Source organism: Camponotus vicinus, unplaced genomic scaffold, assembly GCF_025532165.1.
Source record: "Camponotus vicinus isolate PSW18456_S1 unplaced genomic scaffold, iyCamVici1.0 SCAF_5, whole genome shotgun sequence".
NCBI lineage: Eukaryota > Metazoa > Arthropoda > Insecta > Hymenoptera > Formicidae > Camponotus > Camponotus vicinus.
The window spans coordinates 1,651,196-1,664,482 of NW_028141977.1; the positions used below are offsets into that span (position 1 = coordinate 1,651,196).

Genomic DNA, 13,287 nt, shown 5'->3' on the forward strand with positions numbered 1-13,287 from the left:
TACCATAATAAATAACGTAATTAGTATAATAGTTAGTATAATAACATACGATTTCATGGTTAATTTAAACAATAAAGTCAGACGTTAAATGTGCACGAAATTAATTTATTTATATAAACTTATATAAACCGCACATTTGTTGAACATTAAAATAATAGATCGTTTATTGTCCGTACATGAAGCTCTTGTTGAAAATCTATGATTGCCTTTCATCCTCGCATCAATATATGGAAAGCGTATTCATCGCGCGACCACGAAATTTGGCGATGGATAATTTTGCGAATCTATTTCACTCGCAAACTGATCGTACAAATATTTCGCGGCTGGCCGCTTAGCTGGACACGTTATAGAGCACGCTTCGCGTGCTACGAGAGCGCGTTTTCACATATCACGCGACACACGGACTCGGATTTCGTTCATGCCAAGCAACTTGGCAATAGTATTCGTCTGCAAAATGGGTTAAATTATCTTTCTGTATCATCATAAAATTTTCATGAATCCCAGATTCTTAGTAAACCAATCTTTATGATTTTCAGTCTGAATCTATTGGACTACTATAATTTTTTTTTATATAATTGCTCAAGAAAATAGAACTCTGTAAAATTTTTTATCATTAAATAAAAAGTTTGTGATAACAATTTGGGCAAATGTTCAACTTTGGCCAAATTTATCCGGGAAAAATCTATCTATCGATAATTTTTATTTGTAATGTACTTGATAATATGTTGCAGTTTCAATTATATCAGATTTTGAATTTTAATTTGCACGAATAATAATTGATAAAATTTTTTATAGAAATAAATTTCTTTTATTGTCCTACGAAAATATAACGAAAAGAATGTGATAAATTACAGGATATGTACATATTATATTTTTAGTTTATATATATATATATATATATATATATTTTACATTTAAATATTATGTGCCAATTGGCATCGTCCATTACATTAATAATTCTATAAAAAAGTGGTAATACACTATTATTATATCCTGTGAAATGTCGTAACACATCATATCATATTACATATCTGTCATAAATGAAATATATCATCGTTATGTTTTTCTACATTTTTAATTGATCCAATTGAATCAATTAGTTTAATAATAAAAAATTTCTATGAAATTAGAAATGAAGCTAATTTAGATTATATTTTCTCGTAAAATGTCTTTAAACAAAAAGATAAAATTGACAGTAAAAAATAATTTTTATGTTTAATATTAAATATTTAATATTAAATATTTGTGTATATATATAATTAAATAACAGATAATAAATAATAAACCTACTTGGAGAAGATATACTCAGTCTTTGATAATTGATCTAGATAGTTGATTAACTTTTCGCTCTCTATGATATAAAAATATTGTCATTAGATATATCTAAGATTCTACCAAGTAATCATCAAAAGGATTTATCCTTGAAGAAATAGTATATTTATGTGTATCTGAAATTCGTAGCTTTTTTTATAATAAAAACTATTCTCTCTCTTTTTTTTCTTCGGAAATAGGTCAGTAGTAAATCATCTACGGTAACGTAAATTGCGTAACAAGTCATTTAATGCTGAAAGCTGACGTCGATCCGAGTGAAAATTAAATGAAACAGGATCTATGAGTGACAATGATGCATTACGGCGCGGCTGGCGAGGTTGCTTAGCAACGAAAAGAAGATACAACGCGGAGACAGAGAGACACAAGGACAAAAAGGGCCGAGGAAGGAGACGGGGACTTTTGCTTATATGGTCACTGATTACGGAGGGACCAAGGGCCCCAGGGCCTTGGGACCGCTATTCTTAGAAGACGCGTCGCTCCTTCTCTCTTCCTCGCCGTCGTCCTTCTCCTCGACTCCTTCGCGTACCCTGCAGCGAACTCCTAATTACCTTTGCTTGCATATCTACCTTCTTTCTCCCTTTCGCTCCTTCTTCCCATCGCTCTTCTTCTTCGGTCATCCCTCACCTGCATGCATTATGCATTTGAAGATCGCGTGATAGCCGTGGATTATGCGGTCGCACCGGGCCTCCTTTTCCACGAAAGAAATCGCGAATTGAGTTTGCCACGCCGCGAACCGTGACTCTGGCGAAAAGACACCATTACGTAAAAAATCGCAAGCAAAAATATATTTTAATCAGTGTAATTAATAAACTTTGAAATCGTATATTATACTTTGTATCGTATATTATATATAAGTGTTCAGAAATTAATCCTGGGACGAAGAATTAAATCTTGATGCCGAAATCGATCAATTTAGAACAAAATTTGATTCCAAATCTGATTCTACGAAATTAATTCTGGTTAAATGAAATTAATTAATAAAAACATGATCGAACATGTCTCGTAATTAGAGATAGCTATGTTTATTTTTAAGCATCTCGTGACATATGGATATAAATTGCAAATTGACAAATAAATTGCGCTTACCAAAGGCGAAAACTATTATCCTTTTTGCATGTCGCACCGAGATATGTTCGACTTTTTCTTTCTATCGCGCCTCGCCTTGTTTCCGGCAAAATTCTCATCGCATATATTCACGGTGAATTGACGTTACCACGCTTTCGCACGATAACGCGTTCCGCTAGAATTCCTTCCTTTTTTCGCTGTTCTGACGAACTACCCGCGAAATTCCGCGAGAGAGAATCAGGAAATCCCGGCGCGGCCGGCAAATTGAATTTACTCTGCCGCACCACTGATGAAATGGGATTCAATTATTAGTAATACGGTGAATCGTGGGTTATGATTGGAAGAGGATTGCGCACGGGACGGCGAAAGAAAAATAGGCGGCGGAAATTTCGTTGCAAAAAATTCGGTTGCATGTAAAATTCATTCGATTTAATTGCTGACCTCTGTTTACTTGCACAGGACGCTCGCACTTTATTCGATGTTTGATAAATATGCCCAATAAATTCGACAGAAAAAAGAGATCAAATTGATAATACATATACGTTTGCATGATTTATTATGGAAATAGTCCATTATAAATAAATTGTCAAAAAAAATATTGTAAAAAAGTTTTATGAAAAGCTAAAAATTTACAAATATTAATTAAAAGTTATGAAAGAGCAATTCAGCGAAATTATTAGCTGGTAAAAAATCATCAAATATGATGAAAGAAGAAATATAAATTTTTAAATTTAAGTTTAAATTTAAGTTTATGTTTTAATATACAGAGTCTAATTTCTTATAGTTATTTGAAGAAACATAATTTCAAAATTTTACCCACACAAATGATAAATTTACTAAAAATAGATTTTACAGAATGCTCTTTAAATTTTGTTTTATGAGAATATTTCAAAATAATAGTTTACATTTGATATAAATAAATTTATACAACATATAAAATTGAATTAACCCAAATAACTTTCGACGATCTTGCAATAATTATGTCAATTGTTTGCGCACAGCCATTTCAACAATTTATAAATTTCCCTTATCACGAAGTATTAATATCGTGCTTCATTAACTCTATTGTTTTCGTTTGGTGATACTGAAATTATGCTCAGACGAGAGACGAAGATTCTCGATCTCGCCCGAGGGATGGATTCAATAATCTGACGGCAATTTATATCAAATTAGCAGCGCGCGCTTGCGCGATCGCATGGACTCACCCCGATGGAGAAGGCCGTTTGTGGTAAACGCGGCCTCTTCATTACGGGGCGCTTTAAGTACCGTGATCTGAAAATGGGGTCCCTCGCAGAAAGAGGCCTCCATCCATCCATCGGACCTGGACGCAACAATGAACGCGCGTGTGGTATTATTATAATAAATAGTTGCGTGTTGCTTGTCTGTTGCAGAAAAATTGCTGAACAGCGAGGGCCGCGAGCTGCGACGGGCTCTCTTCTCTCTCAAGCAGATTTTTCAGGTAGGTTTACAATTCGCGATGCGAATAGAACGAGCGGGACGAGAGAATGTTACGTATAGCGGACGTGGGTGGATGAGGGGGAAGGACGGGCGGCGGGGCACGTGACGAAGTTTAGCGGAGGATATTTTTACGCGAAACTACTTGTCCGACGAGTAAATATTTGCATGGCGAGTCGAGAGCGAGTGCATCTTTTCCCCTCTTCCTTCCCGAAGACGCGTGAAATTTTCTTCTTTTTATCCGAGAAACCTGACTTGGCCAAGAAGGAAAATTTCGATCAAATATTTGGCGATTTCATATCATAATATTTGTTTCAGTAAGTTATCCACAAATAAAACCAATGACATTATTTGGAATTAGAAATACAATAAGTGATAATTATAAAATAAAGAAACAAAAATTGTAAAAAATTGATATTTTGATAAAAAATATTACAAAATGAAAATAAGAGAAGACGATTACACTAATTTGAAATCTTAGAGATTCTTTATTTGTCTATTAAAAATAATATATATCATTTTATTAAATTTTTAAGTACTTCCAATAATCTCAATCTTTCTTCTTTTTTTCCGAAAAACCTAACATAGCCAAAAATGAAAATTTTGATCAAATATTTGGCGATTTTATATGATAATATTTGTTTCAGTAAGTTATCCACAAATTAAACCAATGACATTATTTGGAATTAGAAATACAATAAGTGATAATTATAAAATAAAGAAACAAACACACATATGTGATTGCTATTTTTTTACGTATATTTAATTAGTATTTATGTTACTTTCTAAATTGCAAAAAATTGATATTTTGGTAAAAAATGTTAGAAAATTAAAATAAGAGAAGACGATTTTACACTAATTTGAAATCTTAGAGATTCTTTATCTGTCTAATAAAAATAATATATATCATTTTATTAGATTTTTAACTACTTCCAATAATCTCAATCTTTCTTCCTTTTTTCCCTGAAAAACCTGACTTGGTCAAAAATAAAAATTTTGATTAAATATTTGGCGATTTTATATCATAATATTTGTTTCAATAAGTTATCTACAAGTCAAACGAATTATTGCTAATACTCTCGTTTAAGTACTTAAGAGTTTGTTGTACTCACGGAAAATGCACTTCTCGCTATCAAATAATGATTTTTCCTTTTTCACCCCGTAAGTGTTTCCACTTTCTGCGCGAGCAATTTTCTTCCACCTGATATTATCCTTTTATCAAGGAAAATTATATAATTATAAGGAAAATTATATAAATATAGTATTATTTAATTTTTCGAATAGTATGTCAGAGTTGCTATTTTTTTCTTTTTTTTCGAGATATATTCATATTTATCGCTTCTTAAGATTTAATTTATTTACAAATTTGACTCATTTATCCCACAAATTGTCTATTACCCGTGGTCCTTTCGTCATTTACAATTTGAAAGGCCGAGATTATTGGAAATTCCGAATTAATTTTGTGCTTACATCGGACGAGTTAATTGAATCTTGCACGCGTTTAACGATCCTATCCTCTTTCCGATTATTGCTATCGCGAATTTCAGTCTTCATCACGATCACGTATCTCTCACATTCTTACACATCCTAGGCCGTTAATCCATAGAGCTAATCGAATTTACCGTCACGTAAATCAATTGCACCCGGCCGATATCTAATCTAATCGCGGGCCGTCGTGTATGAGCATATTTCATAATTACTTCCACGAGACACTGGATTCCGGAATGTGTGTCCTTTGTCATTCTCCTTCCGGTCGATTCAAAGTTTCCCGCAGGAATCGAGGAAATGCATCGGTACGAGTTCAATTTCGCTTCTTAATCCGCCGGGCTAATCGAGTCTACGTCGCGCCTAAGTCCCGTGTAAACTTCCGCCATCTCAGGATCGGTGAGGGTTGAGCGGGCGAGGGGAAACATAGGGATATACGCGAAGTATACGCGAACAAACCCGTACAAGTCCGACGAGAGATCGCGAACGAGCCACGGCGCCGGCATCGCGGCGCCCTGGAAACGAGGGGGTTTAATCAAACTTCCTAGATTTTCCATTATGCCCGCGACTTTGCGCCCGGAGCGGCATAACTAATTCCATTTAACCTCGGTTGGGCTTAGGTGGCAATGTAGAGGTAAATCACGCCGCCGTCAGGATCGGATATCAACGCGCGCGCAGCGGTTAAATTCTTCCGGATAGACGTTTTCATCCCGTATCTCTCAATTTGTCGGAAAGCTTCTGTGTGCAACGTTCAGAGAAATAAAAAAAAATATAGATGTGTCCGAAAGAGTTATATCGAAAATTTTTCAATTGCTCGAAAAAGAGGCAAAAATTGTTACTGAAATTTTAATAAATATAAATGCAGCCATTTGTCGGATTAGAAAATATTCAAAAATAACAAAAAATTATAGTATATTCGAAGACTGTTAATTGTTCTTTTTTTTCACTAATTTTACTTGTCTTACTCTTCACTGATGTAAAGTAGGTACACGCGATGTAAAGTAATTACTACGCAAATGTATTAATTAAAATATAATGCAATAACTTTCCAAGTTGTGCAGGCTAAAAGCTTTCTGTTCTGATACAATTAAGAAACATGTCTAGCTGCAATAATGCATCCAGGTCTTTAGGAAAATACTTCCGCAAATTGTTCTTATTTAGTACGTCAACATAGATTAATGTTGTCGCCACGTTAAGTTATAATCAAGCCGCCTTATCGTGAATTTCAATTTTCCAGGAGGACAAGGATCTCGTGCACGAGTTCGTACAAAATGACGGACTTGCCTGTCTTATCAAAGTCAGCAGCGAAGCCGACCAGAATTACCAAAATTACATTTTACGAGGTAAGTACTCTATTCATTAATCATAAAATTGGGCGGTAGTTGCACTTCTAATGCTCACTTCTGATTCAATAAGGAGAATTCTATTCCGGATCTTTCTCGCTTAAACTATTTTCTTCTTGACACCTTTATTTAAATCAAATCGTATTAAAAATTTCTCTGGAAAGGATAAGATCAGAATAATTTGAAAAATAACAGTATAAATAGAAAAGAATATTTTCATTTCTGAAATTTAAAGTTTTGAGAGTTAAACAAAAAAATGTTTTAATAGAAAAATGTGCGCGAATATTTTTTCTCGATTAAAAGAGAATGTTAGGAAATATACGCTCTGTGTTTAAAGAAATAATTTTTTTTCTTCTCTTGTCTTTGATTGAAAATATGTTTGACTGTCTGTTGCTTATTTTAATAACTGCAAAAAAAAGAGAATAATTACATTAATATTTTCTCATAATTACTCGACAGATATTTTTATCAATTACATTCTTAAAATCTCCAAAAAACTTGTATAACTTGTAAATAACTGTCGCTAGAGCTCGTACTACGGAGAATTCGGTAACAATGCAAGAGATAATTATTCTGCAACTTCCGCGAAATAAAGACGGCGCATCCAATTAGTCGACGGGAAAGTCATACTCGTGAACGACCTCGTAAATTAAGTTAAGGGAACGTTGCGACCTTGTCGTATGCACGTCGAGGTTTCGTGGTAGACGCGGATGCTCCGTCGCAATCTCGCGAATAACGATAAGATAATACCGGCGTAATGCAGCCATCGTTTAACGAGCGTGGCATCAACTTGGTCCTCGTCTTTGCTTTTCCAAGAAAGACGCGGCGACGATGATATTATCGTCTTAAAAGCCCAGGCGAAGGGCGGCGATATTGCGTGTAAGTGTTAACGCTCTGCATTTACGAAAGCGTCGACACGTGGGAGCCACGATGGCTCGTGACTACTCGTCAAACCGCGATGCGTCGCGAATTATGAATAGCGCCTTTTGATCGCGCCTTTCGAGTGCAGCATCCCGAGCAGCGTGTTCAAGTGCTCCGTAAACTGTCGGCCTGACATGTAAGCGAACACGTTAATTCTACATTATGTGACGTATTCGTCGTGCCGATATGTGTGTACGTCGTGAAGATGAAAGACTCAAAGAACCTATAAGAAGAATTAGAAGAATAATAAACATGGAAAATATAATAAAGCGAGATATTTTTAGAACGCGATTTTGAGATTTTTCTGGAGAGGAAACTAATTTATCCTATGCACATGCACACATAATTTTGATGATTAATTAATAATTCTAATGGTTATATTTTATCGTTATAGACATTGCTTAAATTAATTTACTCTCTTATATAATTAATATTAATTTACTTATAGTTTATAATTGTTTATTTTATAATAAAATTATATTTGCTGTCAATAATTTTTTGATTATATTGCAGCACGATTATAAGTCATATTTCACGCTAAATTTTGCGTTCCATTTAAAGAATATAATACAGTACGTAATAGAATAAGGTATAATATGCCCTACATTTGCTTAAATTAATATAAAATATACTTATGCTGAATATATTTTATCGATAATTGAAATTTGAAAGATTTACTAACATCGCAATTAATAATTGTACTAATTTTTGATTAAATAAATAAATTATTCTAATTATGAGATCAACTTTTTGAAAATGCATGGCTCCCACTTTTTGAAAAGGGCGTTTTCTCCTGGACTTAAAAAATGTCTCAGATAATCAATAAAAATAATTTTTTTTAAATTATAAAATTTGACAATACATACAAATTTCTATTTTTAGTTTAATAAAAATTAATTAAATATTTATAAGAATTATATTTTTCTCTATTTCTTCTAAAAAATGCATTGATACCCATTTGTAATGCCTTCGCCATTACTCTTATGAAATAAAAAGTGATAAAAATGACGATTAAAAATATTCACCAATAAATTTAATAATTTTTATTCCTTAAAAATTAATGATTGTATAATCTTTTTAACGTAAAATTGTATTTAGAACAGTTTTATATAGTTTCTCGATTGATTGTATATTGCCGCGTCTCCCGTTTAATAACACTTATTGGTTCTAAGCTCATTATGTCTGACTGAATAATGAGTGGGGCATTTTCCCTATCGGGGCGTATTACATCGTTTTACCCTTCATGGTGCACGTTCGATATGCGCTGATTGCGCTCGGTGCAATCTATATCTAATCTTATAATTAGATTACCATGTCGTAACTTATGACTCTCTCCTATAATGATAACGGCTGAATTAACGTTTATGTCGATGGAACGTGCTTAAATTGCTCTAGTGCCCTTGTCATTGTCGGCACGAAAGTGATTCACATGATTGCGTGAATACCAGAATTTTGATGATATTCTATTAGATACATACATATATATGTGAATATATGTAATATATATGTAATATATATGTCCTCTATCGAGGTAAAATCTTGTTTAACTACGTTATGCAGAATTAAATTTGCGTAAGTTGGATATTGATTAAAGCGCGGATATAAAAGCGAAAAAGAGAAACTGTTGATTGCCAGTCAATATTATTTTTGGCATCAATTTATATAATATGATTTATATAACATGATTTTGCCTGGAAATTAAACATCGTTAGAATTCTCGCAAACAAAACCGATTTAGCCGAATTGAATTTGGGAGAGTTTGTTGCGACAATAACTTACAGATTTGATTCGACAAACACTAACGTAATTGATTTACTTCATTTTGTTATAAAATCAATCAGTTGAGTTGTACGTTATGTAAATGATATAATATGAATTTTTGTCTGCTTTATTTTTTAGTCACGCGTTGTTCATTATAATTATTATTCGACAAAGGACCGATCCCATTTTTTTCTCTCACTGTTTCTAATTAATTTTCGTTGGAACGGTTTTCTACCTGCAAAGCGTGAGTGTTCGCAACAGTTTTTTCTCATATTTTTCGCGCATTTTACACGCCAAGCGTGTTGTAATTTATTTAGAGCACAGCGAGCGGGGCTTTTGTTGGAACATGCGAGTTTTAAGCGACAACGTGTGCGCGCAAGCACGTTTTTGGGCGTAATTTCACATGGGATAAAATCCGAGTAAACCCACGATCGGCGGAATTTACACGTTAAATTCTAGTCGCACCTACCTGCGGCCCGAGGACGAGCCGGAAATCAGTTTCGTAAACAACGTAGTGGCACAGTGCAAAAATATAGGCAACATCGTTATGGATCGCGCCGAGATTGATGGATTTCGCATCGCTCGGCTGCATCGACGCTCGTGCTTTTATTTTTCCTTGCATATCTACATTGGCAGAGATATCCGTATCGACTTCTCTTTCGTTTATGTTTTTGCATTCCAGTAAAAATAGCAAAAATACCGCAGTACGAACTAAAAAGCGAAATAAATGTGTGTGCGCGAGACTGTATGATACAATATCTACAGGCAGTTCTAAAATCTGGAAAAAACGTTGATTAATGCGAAAAATATTTAAAATAGATTAAAATATTACTAAGAGATCTTATTTTCCAATATCGTCAAAATGTATGCGTATATACTGTTAAAAAATTAAACCGACAAAATTTGAAGAGAAATAGAGGATTTCAAGATAAACATTTTTTGTTAATGATATTTGTCTTTGGGACATTTTGTTTTAGTCTTGTATCATATTCAAAATTTCAGTAGAGCAGAGGTTTTCTATAGAGTGTCTTTATATTGAATTTGAGCGAATTTTTCAGCCATAAAAAATTTTTTCCATAAAATAAATGAATCATTTTCATTAGTTTTATTTTTTGTTCAAGATTAAAATAATTTAATTAAATATAATTTGATTTTTCAACTGAGGTTACGCGTGTGTGAAATTCCTATTTTATCATGTAATGTCAAAACGTCGAAAAAAATATTATTAACAAAAAATGTTGATTAATAATATTTCTTATCTATTAATATATTAAAAATCATCTACTTTTTTTCAATATTTGTCGATTTAATTTTTCAATATCTTCTATATATTTTGTTATATCTCGAGTATTTTGAACTTTCATGTTGTTGAACAGTTATGAAATTCACATTAGAGAGATACGTTTATGGACAATGGCCAAAGACTTGTCTCTCTTTATACACGATTGTCTGTAACAATTTAACTCTCCGTGTTTAATCTCGCAACTCGTTTGCATTTATGCAGCACTCGGCCAAGTGATGCTGTACGTCGACGGCATGAACGGAGTGATGGAACACGGACAGACGGTAGAATGGCTGTATACGTTAATTGCAAGTCGTTTTCGGCTGGTGGTGAAGACGGCGCTGAAACTACTGCTCGTGTTCGTGGAATACGTGGAAACAAACAGTCTGCTGTTGGTCAGAGCTGTCAGGGCGGTGGATCAGGCCAGAGGCGTGGTACCGTGGATTAACGTCATGAAACTCCTGAAGGATTATGATGCCGCTGATACGGAGTTGCTTATATACGCGACGACATTGATCAACAAGTGCTTGAACGGCATTCCCGATCAGGACACTTATTACGATCAAGTGGACTGCCTCGAGGAGCAAGGTATGGAGGGCGTCATCCAAAGGTACATGTCGAAGCAGGGAACAGACCTCGATTTGCTCAGGCAATTTCAGATCTATGAGGCAGTGCTGCATCACGAAGACGGCGACAGGGGTTCGCCGATACGCCAATTAGATGACAATATAAGGTAGATGATTTTTATAGCTTGAGTATAATATGGTGCATAGATAATTTTATATCTGTAAGATTTTTACTTTTTTTTGGTCCGTATAGAGATATTATATTATAATATGAAAATATATATTATAAAAAGAAAAGCTTAAATGATATTTAATAGAAAATTATTATTAAATGATATATAAAGATAAATATTATTAAATGATTTAATAGAAAATTATTATTAAATGATATTTAATAGAAAATTACATTTTGGACGAGAATTAATAAAAAAATGTTTATTTAATTTAAAACGATGTTTATTTAAATTTATTAATTATAAAAAAAATGTTTATTTAATTTAAAACGATATTACTTTGATAGAATGTCAAATTTAATTGTAATACTTACCAAACATAACACAAAATTGGATATTTAGAAAGAATATAATATTGATAAAAGAACTTTTAATGAAAGAAAAAGTCACAAGAAATATATAATTAAAAATATAAAATGAGAAATAGCATTCTATGCGTTGAGAGGATATTATATCCTATTTTATGAAAATCTGATGAAGACAATACTTTACATTGATTTTACAGAAAGACTTTACGAAACCGAAAATCTTTAGTGGATTCTCACGAACGACGAAAATCTCGGAGGCATTCGACAGGTAATTCGCCTTTGTCGATGTCCTTGAATGCACGTCTAAGTCCACGACTTAATCATTCTCTGGGTGTGAGCTCACTGAACAACACCTTGAACTCCAACTTACCAGATGATGACGACGAATCAAGTAGCTCTCAAAGTTCCCACGGTCATCTGGGTGAAGTTCAACTCAACGGCAGTTATAAAGAGAATAAAGGTAATTCTTCCTCTGTCTCTCTCTTTCTCTTCTATTATAACTATATCTAAATAAATACTTATAAATAAAATCTTTTTATTCGCGAAAAATATATATTATTAAAAATATATATTTATTGTAGATAAATTATTTATTTAATAAATTTTGCTTTCGCAGCAATAAAGTAGATATACTTTGTTCCGCAAGTTTTGAATTATTTATATGCACTCTCGGTTATGGGCCTCCTAAAAAAGTTTATTTACTCTTTGCCCGTTTATTGCTATGACTAAATTACTGGTCTTATATAATATAACTGAGCATCGTAACAGTGAATAGCAGTGCATATCTGAATGTCGAAATTTTTAATAGATATAAAGTACAGAAATAAACTTACTTTATATTCCAACGAAAATTGACTGCAAAAATGTGTTTCTGCCTTTTATATAATAAAGTTGATTTAAACATTTTTCTGACAAGGATTATACATTTAAAATCAATACCTTTTAGTCTTTTTAAATTGTGCCTTAAAAATTATCATGATTATTATCTCTTTTTATTCTTTCTCAATAATGTTTTTATCAAAAAAACTGACCATATGTTAAATAAATTCTAATAATAGCGGAGATTGAAATTATGTAAGTGATATTAAAAAATTCAGAGATTAATAATTTTTTCGAATACTTTAGACATCTCAATTGGTATATATTGATTCGTTAGCAATTCGATTTCATGATGAATACAAACTTGGATGCCCACGGGGTACGATTCCCGCATCGAATTGCCTACTGAGACCTTGCGGTTTTCAGTTCCCTTGCGCATTTCATCGGAGACGCGATACGCGGTCAGCATAAATGTTCCATTAGATTTCTGAAGATATCAAATATACGCCAGACCGAATACCACATCATAAGTTGAATATCTTGCGATTTATCTTTTTACAAAGAACGCATAATATTATTATTTTTGTTGGATTATTTTTAAATAATGTATTATATATTTATATTACGATGCACTATTATTTCTGCCATTTTTATTCAATAAACTTAATTTAAAATAAATTTAAAAACTAAATTTAAAACAAATTTAATTTAGATTTT

At 33.0% G+C, this 13,287-nt stretch overlaps 1 protein-coding gene across 6 annotated transcripts in view; it reads left to right on the plus strand.

Annotated features, from left to right (window-relative positions):
* The window catches only part of LOC145972449 (FH1/FH2 domain-containing protein 3-like), a 166,640-nt gene that overhangs the window by 125,562 nt on the left and 27,791 nt on the right, over positions 1 to 13,287 (plus strand). For all 6 annotated transcript variants that reach the window (XM_083101076.1, XM_083101075.1, XM_083101072.1 and 3 more), the window contains 4 exons: positions 3,789 to 3,856; positions 6,575 to 6,680; positions 10,867 to 11,377; positions 11,949 to 12,211. In XM_083101076.1, the coding sequence (XP_082957202.1) occupies positions 3,789 to 3,856; positions 6,575 to 6,680; positions 10,867 to 11,377; positions 11,949 to 12,211 (948 nt within the window). The remainder of the gene's footprint in view (positions 1 to 3,788; positions 3,857 to 6,574; positions 6,681 to 10,866; positions 11,378 to 11,948; positions 12,212 to 13,287) is intronic.